At 40.5% G+C, this 23,721-nt stretch overlaps 1 protein-coding gene across 3 annotated transcripts in view; it reads right to left on the bottom strand.

The window, feature by feature from the left end:
* The window catches only part of LOC122995832 (insulin-like growth factor 1 receptor), a 56,594-nt gene that overhangs the window by 28,618 nt on the left and 4,255 nt on the right, over positions 1-23,721 (bottom strand). For 2 of the 3 annotated variants that reach the window (XM_044371244.1, XM_044371318.1), the window contains one exon: positions 17,439-18,005. In XM_044371244.1, the coding sequence (XP_044227179.1) occupies positions 17,439-18,005 (567 nt within the window). Of the gene's footprint in view, positions 1-7,703; positions 7,709-17,438; positions 18,006-23,721 lie in introns of those variants that run through there. The other variant, XM_044371407.1, reaches the window with a different exon arrangement.

Below are 23,721 nucleotides of genomic sequence, written 5' to 3'. Positions count from 1 at the left end.
GCTCACAGGGATTACTTCTACCTATGTTTACCTCATTATTTGACACTTTGGCCACATTCAATATGAACATCTGACACTGTAACATTACATATATATGACTGAAAATAAGGAAAAGCACAAAAGGTCCCCTTTAAGCTACAGTCCCCCCAAAACTTTTATGATTTCGGTATAACTACACACCCTTTCAGCCCATGTTTTTCTGACCCAATATACAGTTTAATACTGATACTGACCAAATACACAATCTTCATTGCCAAAACTAACCCAGGTCAAGACATCTATACCAGCAATATCAACTGCAAACCAAAAATCAAATACAGTATCTGTGTGTTACCAGGCACTTTAAACACTCTGAACACAAAGTTTCTGACAGTTACTCATTTTTCCTATTGGGTGACATGTGAATTCAGGAAGTTGGAGAAATCTGCTGTCCTTCCCATATGACAAGAATTCATCATCAGGCAGTGACCATGAGATGACCTTCCAGCCCGCCTCTTAACAGACACAAAAGCCAATCAGAACCTTCAGACTGTGTGGTCCCACCAACCATTCAGCAGGCTGTTTGTGCTCAGCAGGAGAGAACCAGTGCTGCATTTCTCTGGCACAGAATGTTCTTTCTCTGCTCTGAGCCCCTGCCACCCCCCAACAACGTCTCTCACACTCTGACCTCTGCAATGGGGTGATAGGAGCTGTGTCGGTAAGGTGTCATTTTGCAATGTGATAATGTACAGCCTCGAGCGTGTAGATAGCTGTGGGAGAAGGAAGAGATAATCTCAAGTTTGGCTCAGGCTGGAGAAGCTTGTCTACAGCCTCCTAAACACAACTCGCTGACAGACTGCCTGACCAGTAAAAGGTGGACACTGGTGGAGGGGTGAGATGGGTTTGTGTACTGTACATCAGCATTCCACAGGATGTGCGCAACATAATGGATACCAGCTTTTATCCTCAATCTTCTCCTTACTCCTCTTTCAGAGAGGTTGATGCAGAGCTGCACTAGGGGAGGATGTGGAGGAGTAGGAGCAAGGGGTAGAGGAGGAGAATGCGAAGGAGCTTGAGAACAGGAGAAAGTATAGAGGATGGATGAGGAAGAAGAGACCAGGCTGTGGGGATGAGGAAAAGAATGAACTACAGAAGAGGGAGATGTGAAAAAAGAGGAGGGGAAGAGGACATAGTTGAGGAAGAGGAGAGGGAAGAGGTTAAAGATGGAGATAAAGTGTAGGAAACAAAAAAACACCATTTAACGTAGCATGTCTTTTCAAGAGCAACACACACACACACACACATACACACACAGACACACGGACACACATGACAGGGCTGCCAGCTGGGGGAGCCAGACAACACAAACTGCTGCTGCTATGCAGAACTAAGCTGGTAGTAAACAGAGACGAGCAAAGATCTAAAATACATGACACCGTATTTCAGTACTTATATGCAATCCTGAAGAATTCAGATTATTCAATTTAAAAACATTTAGGTCTTCAAGATTTACAAGATAACAATCATGTACACTGATCAAATATAATGAGACCAATAAAAACCTGGTGTATTATACTGTATATGATACTGCATTGACATAAGTCACCTGAATAAAGCATTGTGATTTATTACGGTTCAATTTTATTTACAATGTATTGATACATTTTTCCCCAATTAAAATGTTGTTTTTTTGTTTTCTTTTTTTTTTGGCTGGCTAGCTTCTATAGTAGAGTATTTGTAGTGAGTATTTGTAGAGAAAAGAGGGAAAATAACACCAGGAAATGTATTTAATATAATAATTCACTTACTGACATTTATTGACATGCAGTATTTTGCTTAAATGTTTAAATCTTGCTGCTTTACATTTGTCACTGAGATAAAAGACACTGAAACTAAACTAGATTACTAATAATAAAGTAATCAATTATCATTTGGATGTTCAGGTATTAAGTGAACTACTACAGTAACGTAGATGTCATGATGTTTTTGAATTCTCACTGATAAAAATAGACCTGACAAATTGGTCAGGTTGTGCTTCCATATCTTATTAACCAGCAGCGCTTGGTTTAAAGAGGTTGTTAATCCACTGATTATGTTTAAATCATATTATCTCATTTCTATGTATTAGGAAGTTAAAGGGTGGGTTGTTGTTGTAGAGTTACAAGAGTTCAAACAGTCACAGTTCACCTTTTCCATTCTGCACACAAGCTATGGGATAAAGATCGCTGTTGTGGGTCAAAAAGCAGATACAGGGCTTCCAGGGAGACAGAAATACCAGCCCAGCAGGAAGGTATGCTGGGAAATTCACACCAGTCACCAGCCGAACAGCGGGAAAGTTTCTGGTTTGTTGCCTCCAAACTAATCTATTCTATCAGCCCCTTCTGCAAGTTACAAACATGTAGAATCAAACAGGACTTCATATACAGTCATATTTGATTCTAGCCATCTTGTTGGCTGGTTAAAAAATGAAAGCAGCAGGTGGACTGGTGGCCTGTTTTATCTCAGTTGATGAAGTATGAATTAAATGCCTTCCTAATTGTTAATCCTTGTTCTCAGCCCCCATGCTAGTGTGATAGGAACAGGATGTCCCACACAGACACACAGTTGCTGTGATGACGCTCCAGGCTTTAGCAGTGTATGCTACTCAGCAGCACAGGACAACAATAACAGGGCACGGCAGATGTCTAGACTGATGACAGCAGCTGATTCAAAAACACAGAGATCTATATTGGCTTCGATTCTAACAGCACTAACCAGATATTTACAATCAGTTCATATTTTAAAAAGTGGAGGTTCAACTCACAATAACAACTCAACAGTAACAGGTAATGTGCTTTTCTTTCATGCAAGTAAAGCTTTTAGCATTTTTTAAAATCTGATTAATAACTTCAGTCTTTGCCATGACAAAGAAGACTAAAAATAGGTCCACAAGAGTCCACCCGCTTGCATTTGACAAGTTTTAGTCAAAATCAAACACTGTCAAAGCTGTCCACTCTATGACTCGTCAGACAGTTCTTTAAATAACTTGATAATTTGATATGATCTGTGATTATAATTACAGAAAAAAAATATTCACACTTAGAATTGGAGAGGAGATGGTGGAGGCAATACCTCCTCTTTAAATTAACACTTAAAATAAAATGATAAAAAAAAAAAGGAAAAAAAATTCAAACTTGTGATTTGGGCTATCTAAATAACTCTAACTTGGCTTAATTAGTAAGTGAGGTGGAAATTGCTGTAGTCAATATGGGGACTGTAATGTTTTTTTCCGTTAATTGTGTTGCCCTGGCGACAAAGACTGCCAGGAACAGGCCTCCGGGGCTCCCCCAACTTCCTGTATGATTTGGTTTTATAATTATCAGTCCCACAGTGGCAGGGTTGAACCATTACGCCTAAAATGACAGTGTAGGTAATGTTTTCGATATGATATAAACATGGTTATGAATTAAAAGACTAATCTGTTTTATGTATAATATAAATTATATTTTACATCCTTTTCCCACCCTGTATTAACATCTTATGTCAACATAAATATCCTTCCTAATTACAGGTAGTTTCAAATTAAATGTTTCAGTAATGTCACTATGTCAATATTTTATCACTTCTGATTGTGGAAACTAAATTCCCAGTATACTATAATACATACACAGAGACTTTGATGTTGCAGGCTATGCTGTCATTGCAGGAATGTGTACTATAGCTGAGAGAGACAGTTACCCCTAAAACTAAAAGCCCCTCCTGGACCCAACTGCCAGACAGACAGACAGAAATACTCTACAGCAGATATCTTAGTTCAGTCCCCATTGATTGTCTCATTCACTATCTTTGAAGTAAAATTCCAGCAAAATCTACTCCGAACATAACATTCTGAAAATGGATATACTAACCACTCACTACTACCAAAAAACAAACCAGAACATGTGACTGTCTCTGACTGACCAGCAGATAGCAGAATATTGATCTGCACCATTTCATTCATCAACATTCAGCCTCATCCGCTGTACGTGTGCACTACAACTTTGACTCTCAGTCTGAACTCGGATGGATCGAACACAACTTGTCTGGCCCGGGTCATGCTGTAATTTAGCTGTCGTTTCTCTTTAATTCCTGCTTAATCAGGTTGGATTACATTTATGTTTTTTATTTACTTTCCCAAAATCGGAACATGTGAGACAGTCATTGTTACCAAATGTGCATCTGTTCCATGGCAATACATGAGAACTTCACAACACATACATAGCATCGGGGCTGGAATTAGATAAACAAGAAAACTGAGAAAAACACTCTCACAAAACAACAGAGGTGATTTATAACGAAACAAAAGTTTACAGTCAACACTACAAACTGGGGTAAGTGATGTTACCTGAGTCACTGATGTGAATCACTGAAGAGTGATTCGAGTGGGGAATTTTCCCCACCCTCTTCCCAAACTCCACACACTCCCTGCCCTCCCAGTGTGTTCCAGTATTCAGGCTGAATTAGGAAACAAACAGCACCAGTAAAGTCTCCTCAGACAGAACAACAACTTGATGATGGACAGAAAACACAACAATATGGCTGTGTTTCCAGTCTTATACAAAGCATGTTCTGTTCTGGCCAGACAGTCTGTCAGTGTGTAGGCCAGTCAGTGAATCAGTCATTCAGAAAAACAGTCAGTCAGTGGTGTGCCTGGTGTCTACAGGCTGCCTGGCGTCAGTAGAACAAGGATCTCCATTTATTGAGTTCATTCACTGCCTCTACATGGCTGACCAGCACTGACCTGTTCGTCTGTGAGCCTCCCAGCAGATACCGGACATCACAACTGGTCGGTCAGTTCAGCTGCTCGAATGCATGACACAGCCACAGACATGACAACCTGCCAGTCAGTCCGGCCTGATAAACAAGCTGGTCACAAAGTGCTTTGAGCAGTAGAGGTGACAACAAAGAGTGAGCACACCATCAACCATAACAGACGTGTTTGCGGTTGGGCTGCCAAAATCCACCGACAATTGAAATCGCTAGATTCAAACAAAATGACACAATGTACCAGAGTTAGGGGCATTCTTTTAATTACGTAATCTTTGTGATCCATCTTGAGAAGATTCTCACAACACTCATCGATGAGAATCCACAATATTTCACAATTTATTTGGTAGCATTTGGGGAAATGTACTTGGAACCTGTGCGTCATTTAGAAGAAAACAATTACTGGAAACAGTGAAGAGGAGGTACAGTTTTCATTGGCTGGTGCCTTGTAGCTTTTTTGGATCCCAATTAGATGACTCGGACAGCCTCAATGGGTTCAGCTCCGATGAAATTAATAAATCAATCTTGTATAAGGTCTAGGTTAGTTAGCTCAACGTCGAGGCGGATACCTGGACAAGTACAGGCACTGTTCACATTAAGCACCAGCTGTTCGGTGCAGGTAAAGAACTGCACAGTGTTGCTGACAGGAATATCAAAAGTAATGCTGGATTTCCTCCTCCACTCCTCCCAGTGTGAGGAGGCGTCCCAAAGGACATGTGTGGTCTGAAGCTTCCTGTTGATAATTACAGTCTGTTCAAAGGGAAAAACACTAACAGAGGTGAAGCGCTCTCAGAATATCATTCCTGTTAGTGATGGACATTCTAGCTCTATAAGAGGGGATTCACACGGAGCTGTGAAGATCCTACAGCCTGTCAGCTCATCACATCACACCAAGGTGAACAGTAATTCCTGAGACTGACGTATGGAATCTCAGTTTAATGTCTGCGGGTTGGTCTGACAGCATAAACATACAGGTTAATATCTGTACTGCCACACAGTACCTGACTGTTTCTGTCCTAGCATTCATTGTAGTTTGGGAAACTTTTAGTGTTCGCTGTCTGCATTAAAACACCAGCATTCCCTGATTTATGCACACATGTTTTAGAAAAGCTGTTTTTGGGTGTGAAAACGCTGGCATATTGTGATCAGAAGGTATAACAAGATAACGAAAGATGCCCAGCTTGATTTAGTGTGAATATAGCAAGACATCTATATCTAGATCTCTGTAGGTGTGGGAACATTGCTACAAAGTACTGGCGAGAAGATTAAATACAAACCAGCAAACCCAGTCTGAAATGTTATTAGACACAAAGATACAAGATGGAAGTTTATTCTCCACTTTTTCTCCTAACTTTGGATTGTCCTTCCCTTGGATCACAGATCTTGTCATTGTTATCTCCACTGCTGGTCTGGTGAGGGTGTAGCAAGTAAACAGACGTGTGTTACCACGGTGCCTCCAACCCCTTCTTTTCACCAGCCAGCAAGGAGGTGAAACAGGAAAGCGTGACATGCATGAAGTTGCATGACTCCTCCCACCTCCATGCAGGTGCCCAAACAAACCAGTATAAGTTGCTGGTGCAGCAAAAAGGAACAATCCTTCACTGGTTTCCCATATGCAAACTCTCTACTCTCAGTTGTTCAGACTCTACCGATCATGATCTATTTGTGATTCTAGCCACAGACACTGTTTTGTGGAGGTTCAGACAAAAAGGCAGAGACATGTGGAACTGTCTGGCTGTTTATGAGCACTAAGTTGTGTCTCACACTCTATGATTCAGGATTATATTATGTAAACAATGTTCAAGTTTGGTGACCATACAAGGCAAGGAATCAAATATTTAAATAACTCTCTTTGATGACAACCAGAAACATTTTTACATACACTTCAAACAGCAACTTTTCTCCATTAATTCTATCAACTCACCACTCCTTCATGTTACAGGAGCAATGAGAAGTCAAGGCTTATCAGCCACTCCAAAACACAGCTTGTTGGCAAATCATAATCCTTGTAATTACCTTACAGTCAAAGCATATGAAACTACACTGGAAAAATATTCTGTTTAAGCTAGTCTAAACAGAGCCAACAGTTAACCTTGTGGAACTTGTTGGGAAAACACATCTGTCAGATCAGCTGACACTACAGGATAACTAAAGACAAAAGGAATTCCTGGCATCCCCCAGCTGACCTGGAAAAGACAAGACAAATCAAATGCTTTGGTCCCCGGAGCTCTAGACAGACCAGACAATAAAAAGGGTGGGTGAGGTTTACAAGGAGCTATCACATTAGCTGTGTCTTGATACCTGAAACTCCGTGATAAAGAAATCTAAGATTAAGACAGATATCATGACGGCTTCACCTGCAGGTACAACAATGGCTACAATAAGAGTCTTTCACTTCTGAGGGTTATACCTAGGTCACAAAACAAGACTGCTGTAATCTGACCCAATGCAGAAGGTTTGACCTTAACGAAAAGTCTACATGCTGTTCTGTACACTGTTGCAAAGGCACAAAGAGGAGGACTCACACACATCAAGACAAGAAGCCCCAAAATTTTCACTGTAAATAAAATATATATAGAAGCTTGACACAAATGTAAACCGTGATGCGACATTAAAAGACCTCCCCTCATTTCTGTTGAAACATGGTTTTCATGGTTTCTGCTCAAACGTGTAGCAAGAAATTTAAAATCTATTTTTAAAAATCTTAATGATTCCCACTTGTGTTGACACCCACCAACAACTCTCTTTCTCTCTCTCTCACACACGTACAGCACCAGAATGAGTTGTCTACATTCCTGAGTCTTTGTGTTTGTGTGTTTACTTGGCACGGGAAGACAGAAATATCTCTGGAATTTGATGGAAAGGATGGAAGAGGCAGAGTATAAGATTCTCTTTCACCTTGTGGCAGCCTGGCCTGGTTTGCTGCGCTAATGACCGACCTCTCTGGCAGCTTTAAAACATGTTGTGTAACTTATCACTACTAGACTTCAAGGCCTGGATGTACTATCAGTTGACCTAGCCTTCGGTTATAAGTAGAGATACTCAAAGGGTATACAATATATCCACCTTGTGTGAAGAAGGTGATGTATTAAATTCAGACTGGAAACCACAAGAGGTCAGTGAGAAATGATGCTTTTAAGGTTGGTAGCAAGATATTCTTTTACTTTACCTCTTTACCTTCATGGATAAATTACTAGACTGGAGCATGGCGACCAGATACGATAAAGTCGGACACAGATAAAGTCATTTACTACCAAAAAAGGCTGGATGTTGGTAGTAATGAATGTTCCAGTTCAAATTGGCCTGCAGTTGTTGTTGTTTTTTTTTTAACGTTACACGTGTTGAGATAGTTTGTTTTTGTCACTGAAGTCAATTTGTTCATGATGTCCTCTTGAGTGTGGTAGCTTGTTTATTGTGTTGCCGGTTACAGTACCAGTCAAGAGTTTAGACACACTTTCTCATTCAAGTGAACAGGAAGGTGTGTCCAACCTTATGACTGGTACTGTATATTAGGCACAGGCCGCAAACGGTCATATTTTTGTTGATGCTACACCCATTTTGGGGCATAATATGCAACAAGGAAGGCTAAATATTGCTATACTGATACATTTCATTTAAACAGGAAGGTTCCCTGCCATGTCACAAGAGCAAAACTTTGAATCAGTAGCCAGTCAGTAAAAGAACACGATTATTAATTAATACAATTTGAGAATATGTAAAATGTACTATAGGGAGCTTGTTACATCCTTGTCAAAAACAGAAAATTGGTAAGCCAATTACATAAACGTAACATAAAATTCTAACCCTAAACCAGAGGATGCAAGAAACCTCCAACAAGGCCAATGTATTTTGCCCTTTCACTCCGTCTTTCATCCTATTTCTCCACTGTGATCATGGCAGAGTAAAATGATGGAAAATGGGCCTTTATAACAAAACAAACTATTCCGACCAGCCTCGAATCCACAAACAAGAGTCTCATCTCAGTCCCTGGTCACAGCTCATCCCAATCTGACAGTGTTAACAGAGCACAATTAAAGGCCACATAATTACAGTAGGCACTTCAACACAGCCAAACCAGTAATGTTCTCTTCCAGGAATTCCAGGGATGGGTGTGACTGTTCACTAAAAGTAGTCATGGATGTGCCTGGTTTACAAAGCAGTCCCTATAATTACCAGCCCTGACAGCCTCCGGGTTCTGGGTCATGTGCAATATGGCCTTAAAATAATATCACGATATTGTAGGCCTTTTTGCTGTAACGATATTTTTGACGATATATTTTACAGAACTACTGCATTTCCATCCAACCTGAATGGGAATGCTGGAAATGCGAGAAAAAAATGAAACTGAAATATCGCAAAAAAGTTGTGACGCTTAGCTTAGGTGGAAAAGTTATGGCGTATCCTTAACCAGAAAACGTGACAAAGTGCGATGGACACAGACTTTACGAAACATGTGACTTAATCATCCACTAAAGCTTTTGCTCTACTGAAGGGATGAAATGGTGGCAGACAAAAACATCAGATCAAAAATAAATGTCATATTTTCCACGTGGTTTACATTGTTTGAGATTTGACCGGTGCACTTAATCACATCATCTTGCTGCGCCCTCTTTTTCTGCAGTGGTTTAATACCACCAGACAAGATAATTAGTGCCATCTTGATGAGCCCAACTCTAAATATTTAAATAACAGTGGTGGAGGGCCGATTTTCTGGAAATTCAGTCAAAATTTGCGCTTTATTCGGAGCTGTGTTAACGTTAGTCATCCGAGTCCAGCTGATTAATACCAACCTTTAAACTAACTATAACTCAATGCAGACTGTATTGCGTAAAACAGCTGGTCCAGCTGGTGATTATCAACTAACTTCAGCCTGCTGTTTGACTGGCAGTGCTGTCTGCACTCCTCTGCTTGTGTGTTGACGTTTTCCTCCCACATCTTGACTGTTACTGGCTGAACCTCTATTCTTCCGAACTTCTAAAAACTGTATGTTTTATTTTTTGCGTGGCATTGCAAAGTACTGCTCTGATTAATTACTGCGTTGCAAATGTACAATATCATGATTGATCAAATATTGTCACCTGAGCTGAATCAGAACCTGATGAGACTTGTCTTGTGGCCAATGTAGATACTGTATGACGGACTATGCTTTTACTAAAGATTCATCATATTTTGTTGTATTACATTACAGTTGGCTTCAGTTTTTGGCTGTAGTTTTAGCTTCTAAGTTTTGGTCAGGTCTAATTCCTCTGCCTCTTTGCTCAGGTGAATGGCTACAGAGCAGCTTGAAAGGCCCAAACAGCCTTTTTTTTTTTTTTTTTTTACATCTATTTCACACACCTGGTGAAACTGCCAGCAAAGAGAGGACATCACAGTAGCTGTCTGTTAATCTGGGCTTATGGCAGTAATGAAGCCCTATACCAGCTGCATCTTCAGTCACTACCATGATCTGTTGTTTCGGCAGTTGCAAAACTGGATGAGAGGCTGTACATTGATAAAATCACTCAAATTCAGATTCTGACACGCTGAGACAAAATTGTAACAAATTCAGACAGGTATCAGAATTTCATGCAAAAAAAGTATTTTAAAATCCTCTGTTAGGTCTTTGCGTTCTATCACAGGCCTCTAAGTGCTTGCTGGGCATCAGCCAAATGCACAAAGAGGCCCCAAAAATGTTAAAATTTTCTAATGTTATAATTGTCTGTTAAACATATGTGGCTTGACATGTTGACAAACATAATCAGCTGCTGTATGTGAGTGGCTGTCAACTGGCAATCAAAAGCTCTGCTGTAAATGGAAAGGACACATCAGCAAGCATCAGATAATAACCAGATGTAGTAGAAGTTGAAGTGTTTTTTTTGTGAAAATAAAGGCAGGTATGTATTAGGTAAATGTATTACCTTTTAAGAAGATTTGCCAAAAGCACAAACTGAATTGAATGTCTCTAATGTCAGTCCTTATGGACATCTTTGCAGTAACTGAAGGGACGACGTTTCTCATTCACTTTCAGGTCAAGGACTCACACAGGAAACCACCTGGACGCACACCTGCTTTACCAAAAACTCTGGAAGACCAGTCCAGTGTGTCTATCAAGCGAGGGAGTGGGTGTCTGTACAGTACATGATGGTATGGAGCTAATCATAGCAGAGATTAGACAGACATCAGCTGGAGCTGGTAGTCACTGGGCTTCCTTAAGCCTTAAGCACTGGGTCATACAAGTCAGACTGTCTGGATAACATGCCCTCTTTGCTGGAGCTGGACTGCTCTGACTTTGATATACTCTGATCAAAAACACCTCCGTCCTCTCCCCTGTTGCACCACATGCAGTGATGTAAATGCCACATATTGTCAGTGGTTTGACCTGTGCTGTTCCTGCATGTGTGTCAGTACTGCTTCGTTTGATGTAAGAGGTCCTGTTCACATGTACTGTGTATTAGGAGGTAAAGCTGTGCATTGGTTTTTATAGACTAAGTCGTGCACTACACAAGTCACTTCACTCCAAACACACATACAAAGAAAAACACAATACCTGAACTTACTAAAACACTTCTGTCATCTGATTTGAGATGAGTTTATCTGCTTCAACCTTGTGGACCAACACACTCACTGCCTATATTACACATATAGTATATTACAATATCACTATGTATTATACTTTATACACAAACAATGCTCCCCAGCTATAACAGCAGGCCTTCCTCCTGTTTTTTTAGAATAGCTTGCTAAAGACTACTACTGCAGAGACTTTGGGAATGGTGTTGGTTGATAAGAACAGCAGAAGTGCTCCTCCCTTTGATAACTGTATCAAAGTATTGAAATTTGTATTTAAATGTCAGTGTCGTAACAATACGGATAGGAGACAAGCTGTAGTTCATTAGTTCATTTTCTGTGTTGCTTTCTCAAAATAAACATGAATATTTAGATTTTGGCAGTGAGAAAAGTCACAAAAAGGCCATTAGTAGTATTTGTAGAAATTAAAATAATAAGTGTAGTGAACTTCAGAGGCTTCTAAAAGTCCATACACACGTGTGTATGTGGCTTCCTCCTACCCAGAATGCAACACTCTAAAAGTACTGGCCATGAAAAAGCTCTCTGTGGTATAGAAGCAGTATATTGAAAGCTGACTTGCTCACAGCAGCAACGTGACAAAGGCTAATTTGACTTAGTGGTAATGTAGCCACATGCTCTATCTCTTTGTTCTAATGTTGTGGTCACTGTGTGCTACACCTAAAAGGAAACTGCTGTACTGTAGAGAACAGAGCCGAGCTGATACGGTGATATCAGACCCTCACTATAGATGAGTCACTCTCACAGAGATAAACAGAAAAATGATGAGTGAGAATATACAGTAGCAGATGCTCGGTTGTCTTTCAAAACAGGAAGGAAACAGTGTCGTTGAAAACAAGATCAATTATGCAACTTGGTTTTGATACCACTGGTTGTTTCCGGCGGAATCATGTCTCAAACCCTTAAAAAAAAAAAAACCCAACGCTTAATAGCACAAACCATCAACACAAGCCATGCTCATCCCAGCTAACTCATCTGCAACATGCTGGGTGAAAGCAAACACTTACAAGGTCAAAATGCAGCAGAGATGGTTCAATTTTAAAAACCTCAAAGACATTAGAGAGGCAGAAACTGATGTGTTCACATTAAGAAAAATATATGTTTAAAAATGGCCTCACATCTAGCACTAGAGAGGCGCTGGGTAAATAAACACTGGATCTACCACATCCAAAGCCAACTAGAAAACAGGAACGGGAGGGGGGCTGGGACTGAGTCCACAACTCACTCGCTCTCTCTTTAGCTCTCTGTCACACACATGGAAGTGTGTTTTCCTGCTAGACAGCTGATAGCGTGTTGCCTGCATGTCGGCCAACACGCGCAATTTCACTGATGCCGCAGCAAGTTATTCAGCATTTGCATGCCTGCTGAAAAATCACAACAGTACGTAGTACCACAAACAGACCAGAGATTTGTTTAAAGCCTGTATACCCAATATAGCCAATAAAACACACACAAGTTTTCATTCAAATGTTCACACCGGCACTGATGGTAGTAACGAGCACAGTGTTTTTCTGCTGTTCGTTCATAAACTACAGCACATTCCTGATAAAGACGTAATGTTTACTCGTAACAAGCGACAATAACCTAGTCACTGATGTAATTTACATTGAATTCGGGACACCTGAAGCGTTGCACTCAAGAAATTTGCATCGGCACAGATCTAATCTCATTGTTTTACATATAGGTTGAACTATAAAGTCTGTATTCTGTGACATAAATCATATGGCGGAACAAAACTCTGCCGCCTGCTCTAACCCCACCCCAGTTCGTATTGTCAGGGTACATTTTTGTAGGTTCTGGATTTTTTTTTTTTTTTGAAGTGTATGGAAGAGATGCACTGATGTCTGCCACAGTGTCTATTTGGATGTTGCCACTAGGTGTCACCAAAGTCAGAACAATCAAATCCTACACATGGGGGCATTAAGTTCAGGTATTTTTTTCCCCTACTTGATTCTAATTTGTCTTGCAACCCCACTGTTCATAACAAAATGACAATTACACCTATTGTCCCGTTGTTTATTTTTTTATACTTCTTGCATTCATTGTGAAAAAATAAATCTCTTTGAAAAGTTTGGACACACTTTCTCATTCACGGGAATCGGAAGGTGTGTCTAAACTTTTGACCGGTACTGTATATATTTTTGTCTTATTGCCTTTTCAGGGAAACACTGACACGTCAAAGATGGTAAATTAATCAAATGGCAGGCTGAGCAACAACCCTGAAGACAATCCTTCTAGTTTAATGTGTAATCCCTTCAGCCAGAGGTTAAAAAAAGACAAAAAATTCCTTCCAGTAAATCCCAGAAGACTTACTTTGTACTTTAATGATGTGCTTTCATCTCCTCCGACCACACAAAGCACCGGAAAAACATCCCCCATGCTGTTCAGTGTGTGAGCATGTGTGAGCGTGTGTGGGTTTGTGTGCTTGAGAGAGAGTGTGACGCAGTGTGTTTGCTTCCCAGCATGCACGGACATGGCTCTTCTTTGGAAGAAGCTTATGAGTTATGAACGAGACAAAACACCCAAACCAGATTCCAAAAAACAAATGAGGGAAGTAAACACGGGAGAATGTAGCCCCCACCACCACTAGAGAAAAAAAAAAAAAAAAAAAGCCTCACTTTCCCAGAGAAGGAAACAAGCTTTGAACCCTCTTTTCCTTGTAATAGTTTTATGAATGAGTTCAGGCTGAAAGCATGTCCTTTATATTAACTCAATGAAAACAGGGCTGGTACTTTCCCCCTCAGTCATTTATTGATCTGATGAATGAGCTTGGAAATAACATTGACTGTCATGCCAGCACAGCACAAGGCCTGTGAGGAAGGCACACATTCAAACAATGGATCCCAGATAAGATTACTGAAGCTTGATACAGGGGCGTTATCAGAAGAGACAAAAAACTATCATGATGATACAACCCTCTGTCACTCCCATCCAGCTTCACGGAGGTCAGTGTGTTTGGTGTCGTACGAACATCAAGTAAAACAACACAATTTAACACACAGCGATATCAGACTTTAGTATTTTTATTACTACACACTATTCACACACAGCACTGTGTAGCATACATGTAGACAGCGGATATACCAGACTTGAGTGAATGAACCCTGTTTGGTCAACGAACTCAACAACTCCAGTTATCAGCCTTCTTCGCTTTAATGAAGCCTGGCTTTACTACCACCAGACTTCTCCAATAAACCGCCTAATAAATAGCACAACAATGCAGTTTCTGCGGCGAGAGCAGGGGTGCTCATGTTGTTTGAGATCAATTCTGCTTTAAGGCAGTTGCAGCGTCAACCGATGGCCCATTTGCCCTGGCTGACACACTCCCTCTGGAGCCCAGTAGACTGTTTATGCATCTTCACAGGGTCATTCTGCCGTTTTTACTTAAATTGACTTCACTGAACATGTCAACCTCTTAAACAGGAAGAATCTGAACATGAGCACAGCACTTTTAGTCATGGCTAAAAGTGCTTCATCTGTCCGGTTAGTCACATTATAAAAAATGGCCTGGGACAAACTGCAACCACAAGGCTTTGGGACAAGTGTGGTAAAATTATCCGGACCTCCGGAGTAGAGTCTACTTTAATTCTGCGGGGAGGTTTGAATTTTCCTTCCTGTCTATTTGTACTCTTATCTGCTGTATAATTGAATTTCTAAAGTTTAAATAAAAAGATTTTTCAACCAGACAGCACTACTGGCACCAGTTTGTCAGGACAATAGTGGAGCAGAGGTCTGCGTGTGTACACTATGACATCATACAGCTGCAAACAAAAGAAATGTGGCTCCAGTACTAGATCACTAGGAGTTGCAGTAGTTGTAACAGTGGTGTAAGTAGAGGCAGTAGAAGCAGCTGTATTACTATATTTACAGTTGTAATCTTAGCAGGAGGAGAAGTACTTGTAGTAGTAGTAGTGGCAGCAGCAGATGGCCTAGTAGTTGAGGCAGTAGTAATAAAAACACTAGCTCAGCACCTGTCGCAGTGGCAATGGTAATAGGAATACTACTAGCCAAGACATTCAGTATTAGTTCTTGGCTATTTAGAGCCCCTGAAAACTTACTCCATAACATCAACTATTAATGACAAAAATAGGCATAATCAAAATTAAAATACATCTTTAGGTATGTTAGGTAGCTTCATGCAACACGTCATATCATCTTTTTCCGGCTGAGCCCCGCCCACTTCAAACTAGTGCGAAGGCCACAGAGAAAAAACAAAAATATAGGAATCTCTATTGGAAAAAAGCACAACTGTCTGTAACTTTTTCAGAAAATAGCGTGTTTGTGTCAGATCCCATCACTCATGAAGCTTACTGATAAAGTTTTCAAGGCCTTTATAAATGATATCCAAATCTATTTCCTGTCCTTCACCACCTCCTGCCCTCTGAAAAACAAGCTGTACTCTAGTCTCAACACAGTGGAGTTTACAGACAGAAAGATGGCATTCTATCAGGAGAGACTGCACTGTTTCTGTTACAGGGCTGTTACACTCCTTACATCTGGCTGCTTGTAGGACTTTGTCATATTGACAAAATACCTCCATATTATGTCAATATTTCTGTCATCAGAACAATCCAATAACTTCAGAAACTATATAACTTTATCATCATATTAAGACAATATTAGGAATTGCTGATTATTTGACTGATGATACAAGAAGAAATAATGGTCATATAAATAACCAAAATGTAAATATAACATACTTTTGAATCAAGGAGGTTTTTGTCAAAACAATACAGCTGCCAGCTGTTGAGTGGATGGTGCAGACGGGTGGCCTTCCTGCATGTGAAGACTAAACTGTAGATAGGGCGTCATGGTGTTTTTAGGTCACCATCCATATGGTGACCGGCTAAATGATCTGGACTGATATTCTTTCCTATTGGATGAGAAACCTCACCTGTTGTCTACATGAGTCTGACACCTGTTAGCACAAACACAGAGGCACAAAGAGGAGAGAGAGGAGACGTCCAGATTATATTGTGGACTCTCCATAGTGTTTTCCTGCTGATGGGAGAAATGATAACTAAGGCTGTTCTTCTCCACCTGACACCCCCGGTTCATCCAACACCTCCATCCAACCAGAACGTCTTCCTCCAACAAATTCCACCTCCTGATGCCCACACTCTGCCACTCCAACGACACACAAGGCAGGCCAGGCGTATGTGTGTGTGTGTGTGTCAGACATATTTGCATCTCCGTAATCTGTCTACGTGTGTGCCTGCCTGAATCTCTCTCTGTGCTTTGTGTGTGTTTGATGACGATGGCTGTGTGTGCGTGCGTGCGTGCGTATGTCTGTGTTTACATGCATGCAATCCAGGCCAGTCCTGCGACAGTTCCATGTCACAAGACTGAAAACATCAACATGCTGAGTCTGCAGCAAGGCGCCAGTCACCAGGGAAACAATTCAGCCAGACACACACACTCAGTCAGCCAAAACACATCGTCTGAAACGCACCAGCAAAACAAGTCATCTAAAACACTGCAGTCGTAAACACAAAATTAAAGGGCAAGTTCACACTTATTGTGCTTGGGATAGTTTAATTAAAGTCTAGAGCATTTACTCCTTTATTTCAGTTTGTTTAAGGCAGGTGAGAACAACTGAACTGAACAAGACACCTGAAAAACTGGGTTACTGCCTCTTTTGAGAGACATGCAATAGGAATGAGAATATAATCCACACCAACTAGAGGAAACCACCCCAAAACACAAGGTTTGATGAATATACGGGAACACATTTTGACATTTGAAATCCAGTAGTTGCGCATACTTAGAAAAATCTTGCACAACAACGACATCAGCAGAGGAAAAACTCAAACCTCAAAAGTATGTTTAGCTCTTTCTTTGTGTCCCCTTAAATTGTATAAACACCTAAGATGTATTACAGCAAAGATCCACAGAGAACGTCGCCTTCCCCTCTCCACACAGCCAGTTAGAGCAGTTTAAAGAGACAGGCAGCAGGCCACAGCTGTAGGCACAGAGCCGTTCATTACACTCCCAAATTCACATCTACACAAATCAGGCTGAAGGCTAGACTGTCTGCATGATGTATCTGCAATTTTTTTTTTTTTTAAATCCCTCCAGAGCTACAGTATCGTGTGTGAAAGTCAGCTTACCTTTCTGGCAGTGATTGGAGTTCCAGCAGCGGTAGTTGTAGTTGTTGTTGAACATGGTCTTCCTGCACTGAGGGTTGTTCTCCATGATGCCTGGACAAACATCGCTGCACTCCTTGGACTGCTTGTTCCCGGCAATGAAATTGTTGAACTCTGCGTCCATGATGAGGGACCAGTCGATAGAGTCCAGGTAGCAGAGCTCAGGGTTTTTCTCAATGCGGATGGCGCCGCGGGTGATGTTCCTCAGGTTGAACAGGCCAATGTCCTTCAGGCTGGTCATCTCGAAGATCACCAGGGCGTAGTTGTAGAAGAGGTTACGTCCGCGGATGACGGTGAGGTTGGGAAAGAGCGTGCTCAGACTGTCCAGGCCAGATACCCGGAATAGCAGCAGGTAGTCGGTGATCATGGTCAGCTTGGGGAAACTGAGGGAGCGGAAGACTTCCTGGTTGATGTTGTTGTTGTTTTTGTCACCGATGAGGAGAATCTGCAGGTAGCCCTCCACCACTGTACAGTTCTCAAGGCGCCTAAATTCACTGATGTCATTGCCAATGTCGATGCTGGGGCCGCAGACTGCAGGTGGGAAACAAAAAGGAGACAGTGAGGTGACTGTATAATTGTTATGTATGATAGAAAGCCAAGTAATTACCACCCCACTATATATTCCATTATTTCTTTGCTGTATAATCTTATTTGATGCTTGCAACATCCCCATTTCTCCACAAGGATTATAACAATGTCATCACACCAAAGCAAAGCAGCAAAACTATTACATGAGGACCCATTCTTACAAATGATCTGGATTTTTCAGAATTTATTCACACACTCTTTGCAATAAATATCTGTTGAATGTAACAATTCTACAAAACAATGCACTCCATTCCTGACCCAGAGATATTTATAAAGAGATGTTTATCCAATACAATTTTCAAATATTGACAGTACACTTGAGCTGCGGTGTTGTTGACAGAACATGTTTGCCTTGCAGTTCTCATTTTCAATGCCAACTTATGGTGCGACAAAGTAAATACTTGAGCCAGGTTCAAGTCAAGCTTAGATTAACGGCGCAATAAAGTTAAGACGGCTCTGCCTTCAGGCTATTGTTGCTCTTGTTTCCAACCAATATCACCACAGTTTGAGGTTTTATTGTGTGATGTTATGAAGCTTTCATCATGTAACAACATGAAAGGCCTAGAAACTATTCTACCACAAAAAGCATCATCCATAAAACATTGTCAGTTGATCAAATACAGTATATGTAATGAAGCAAGAATGTTAAACAAATGACAAAATGAATCATGGAGGAGTTTCACAAGTACTATGGCAATATCATTCTTCATGAAACAAGAGTCTGTAGCCACGCTAGCGGCTCTGCGAGGCTGTACTTAGCACTCAGCTGTACTCCGAGCTAAATGGTAACATCAGCATGTTAGCATGCTCACAACGACAACGTTGCTAATATGCAAATCTTTAGCAGGTATAAGGGTTGGTTTATGCTCGATCAGAACTAGTATGTACAACACGATGTCCGCCCACATCAGAAATCAAAAGTGTCAAAATCAAAAGCCAACTGTCATAGAGATAAGACAGATGTGATACTGACAGTCTCTCCTGAAACGCATTCATAGTGTTGCGGGGTCAGGCAGGGTTTTTCCTTGGGAAGTTAAAACCTTTTTCCTTCCCCACCTCCGCACACCTGGCCAATGATCGGTGAGACACAGACCCCCCCTAATCCGATGTCAGAAAGGTGTGGGGGCAGGAGGTTTCCCAAGCGGTTTGACTGTCTGACAAGCAGTTCCAACCATGTTCACCATCTTAGTTTGGCGTGTTAGCATGCTAAAATTTGCTAACAGAGAGGAAAGCTGAGGCTGATTCATATTGCAAATATTATATAAACCAAAGTTTTGGACAAATTCAAATTTGATGTGATGATGGCAGTAGACAAAAAAGTTAAGAAATCACTAGCTATTAAAATTCATCCATGAATGTCTGCAACAAATTTCATGGCAATCCATCCAATAGTTAGAGATATTTCATTCCAAACCAAAAATGTCAACCTCATGGGGCCAGTAGAAGAAAAGTCAGTAGGAGACATTGTGTAGGAACCATGAAAGGCAGAATTTTGTGCCAATTCATTGATTAAATATTGAGATATTTCCAAGTGAAAACTGTGATCTGCTAGAGGAGCTACATGAAAAGTCAGGGGATCACCAAAGTCAGTAGGATTCATCGTCTGGGGACCAAGATCATCTGTACCAAATTTTATGACAATCCATCCAATAGTTGAGGTACTTCACTAAAAAGCAAAAATCTCATCCTCATGGGGGCCTTAGAGGAATCAGCAAAGTCAGTAAGCTTCCACCTCTGGGGATCATGAAAACTTGTACAAAGTTTCATGGCCATCCATTCAATAGATGTTGAAATATTTCAGTGTGGACCAAAGTGAAGGGATCCCACCGACATTGTCATCTCTACAGCCACACCTATAGCACGGCTGATAAAAACAGCAGTGGAACTACAGAGTAGCGTCCCCAAGTCTCAACCTGTGCCAGTCTTTGTATACAATATGATGTTCTGAATTGAAGCCACCTATCTACAGTAGAAATGTCTGGGCTTTGAATCAAACAAATAACGACATCAGACAACAAAGCATAATTGTCTGTCCTTTGATATGAACAATCTGTAAACCATGTATTTATGCACTTTTATGTTCAGTGTAAAATAGATTTGTTCTCGTTTGTTTTGCTTTTAACCACAATTAGTGGCTTTTAACCACCAATACTGCTAACCAGTATTAGATATTTATATGAACACGGTCAGTAGGGTTGGATTCTATTAGGACAAGAAAACAGCCGGTGCAAAACCAACTACAAAGAAACGTATGAACAAGTTTCTACTACTGGCCTCTGAATAATCAAGAGCCCTCATCAGAAAAAGTTTGGTGGTGATGATCGGTGATGACTGGTGAAGTGTTTGCCTCTCCAACTCTTACACCCACCTGTGTGCTGTGCTCTAAACAATACTTAGCCTGAAGCCCCAGCAGCACCCACAGAAACATGGAGGCCATTATCGCACATCACTGTGAGGAGGATTTAGACTTCAAAAGCTGGAGGGCGGTGAGTCATGGAAAACTCACACCAACCAGCTAACAGGTTGTCACACTACTACTTTAATGCTGGTCTATAAAGTTTTACTGTATGAATGTGACGCAGGGAAGCTTGGGAAAGACTATGCTTTCTCAGCAAACAATAAATTGTTTTCTTAATGACAGGCTTTTATAATTAAACATTAGGGCTGGAGTTGTAGGTTTAATGAGTATAAATAAATGTGAAATTTTTATTAAGGCATTGCCCTAAAAGCAAAACCTGGAGCTTGAGCAATGCGCTGCTGTACATACATATTCCCACACCAGATGTTACGCCCCAGGGTTGTAAACTTCCCCGTATAATTTAAGAAAATAAGTTATTGTGTAATATGTAATAAACTCTCTACCATCTTCTAACAAATTACAATAAGGTAATGAAGTACGCTTTATGCACATCAAGAGTAGAACGACAAGTGAAAGACTACTCTACGAACTGAATTTGATAATATGAATAAAAAAAGGTCTCAATGCAAAATATTATGAGTGGTTACAGACAGTACCGCTGATACTATAATCTGTAGTTCCCCAAATGTGGTGGTGTCTCATAAGAAACCACACTGCTATTGAGGTGGAACAAAGTTTAATTTCCAATCTAAAAGTACACACTGAACCTTTCTGCTGGCAATGGAAACTATTCCCAATCTCCTCAACGCGGTTTGACAGCGTAGCACAACTTGACTCATCATTAAATTGGAACAGGTCCATAACTTACCAGCTACAGAGATCTACCACCATTATACATTCTCAAAAACCACAGTGTTCTGATTTCAGCTTTCACAATCAGTAATGATCTACTGTTGGATCAGGAACACTAAAATAAAAGAATTCGTTTAAATTCTAAATGTTGGTTGTAGTTAAAAATGATCAATTAGCTCATGTTTCCACAGTATGTTTAACAGACTGTTAACTGTGACTGATGTTCATGAACATGGGATCTAACAAATCAGGATCTTATCATGCAGCTCTTTGGCTCTGAAATTATCCACTGAACAGCAGCTCTGGAGTCAAGCTGTTTTCACATATGAACTCTGGACAATGTCCGGAGAATCAGGTCCGGACAATGTTCAGAGTTGCCCCTTCACACATGTGGCACACATCAGACGCGTTTTCATCTATTGGACATAAAATAAATTTAAAAAAAAACAAAAAACAGCTTTCATTTTACATGAAATCACAGGAAGTCTTCTCTTCCATTAGCTCTAGCTTCCCAGCGGAGCGTTCAGGCCCAGTCAAAACAATGCAGCTTAGCTGGCCTGCTGTGTTTATCTAACGCCAGCCAGATGATAGCAACATCATCAACACGCCCACTCGCTCACTGTGAATTCTCCGGAAAATGACCTGCTGTATTCACACATGGACTCAATTAGACGTTACACGGACTTGGTGCTAGGGAGCTGACAGGGTAAAGTCTGTTTAATGTCCGATCTGACTGACTTGGACATTTGCGTTCACACATATATTATCCTCCGGGTAATGTCAGGATAACTTCAGGGTTGCAGTGCATGTGTGAAAGGGGCTTCAGTTACACACAGAGAGGGAGGCTGCAATGATAGCATGACACTGCCCAAACGCAAACCACAAGTTTGAAGTGATAAAACAAATGAAACACATAAGTAGGAGAGTATAGCATCCCTCCATGAGTGGTCCATCATTTGCTGATGAGAGAGCTAATAGTCCTGCTAAATTTCAGAAATCTTTGTACTTTTCCAGTTGGGTGATTAAAGGAAATTTTTGGCTATTTTTTGAAAATATCTTGTACTATAACAAATCATATATGTTTCTGTACAGCTGGGAAAAGTCTCTTATATGATAGCAGGAAAGATATGTTAAAACTAAGCTCAGCTTTGGCAAAGTTCATTATAAACAGTAACTTTCCTATAGTCAGTTCAAACCAACACAGTGACGCAGGTACAAATTCCTGATGTCACAACAGTCCTAAAGTGCAACTCAGAGAAAGGGAAACAGACTGTACAGTTTTCCATATTTGAGATTGATTAAGGCTTTTACAAATAAATCTCATTTAACATTTTAATTTTAAAAACTGCATATAGCACATGCAACAAGATGTAACAGTAAGCTTTTATTTGTGGGTTATTGACTTCCAGTGACTTGCAACCAAATATTACTTCTTTTGGGTTTATGTTAAATAGAATTGTGTGACTGTATAAAACAGTACACAGTTTGCATACTGCTAATCTGATGTTAATGTAAACACCCTCAAACTAAAACTCCAAAATCATAGACAGTGATCTTTTTCAGATCTAATCTGCAGAAGTATAGAAACAACAAAACAAGAAATGTGTATCTGTCCTCATACTTTCTTGCTGCTTTAAGAGAGGACTGATCCCAGTGAAATCACAATAGTGAAGTACACAGTATTTAAATTTAAAGGTCCAATGTATAAGATTTAGTGGCATCTAGCTGTGAGGTTGCAGACTGCAACGAACAGGATACCCCTCCCCTCACCCTCCACTTCCAAGCATGTGGGAGAACCTATGGTGGCTGCGAAACTCTCTAGAGTCAGTGTTTGTGGTTTGTCTGGTCTGGACTACTGTAGAAACATGGCGGTGGAACATGGCGGGCTCTATGGAAGAGCACCCGCTCTCTATATAGATATAAAGGCCTCATTCTAAAGTAACAAAAACATGACGATTCTTATCTTCAGGTGATTATACACTAATGAAAACATACTTATGAATATTATATCCCATTTCTGCCGAGTCTGTTCTGCTAGATGCCACTGAATTCAACACAATGGACCTTTAGGGTAGAAGATAAAAAGAGGAGAAAAATAGTAACATTTCTACATTATATTATATATATTACCCAGTACAATGCCACATCTCATGTCTACTGCTTTGCTCCAACTACTACACTCCTTGATCCTTTTCAGGGACATAAAATACACGCAAAAAGCAGCAGACACAACAAAAATTGGCAGATAGACGCACAACTTTCTACTGAAAAACACAAAAAAGAAAGTTGGGCCCATTTATGAAAATTAAGTTGGTAAACTGGCTCAAACAAGTCTAAGATTGTCCTGTAATTTTTTTTCCCCAAAAGCATGTTTTACCACAGTAAACTATACAGACAACAAATATATCCAATGTAAAAATGTCCCAAACTTGACCTCTTTCAACTCTA

Source organism: Thunnus albacares, chromosome 1 (genome assembly GCF_914725855.1).
Source record: "Thunnus albacares chromosome 1, fThuAlb1.1, whole genome shotgun sequence".
In the NCBI taxonomy this organism is placed as follows: Eukaryota; Metazoa; Chordata; class Actinopteri; order Scombriformes; family Scombridae; genus Thunnus; species Thunnus albacares.
This window is presented reverse-complemented; position numbering and strand designations above follow the sequence as displayed.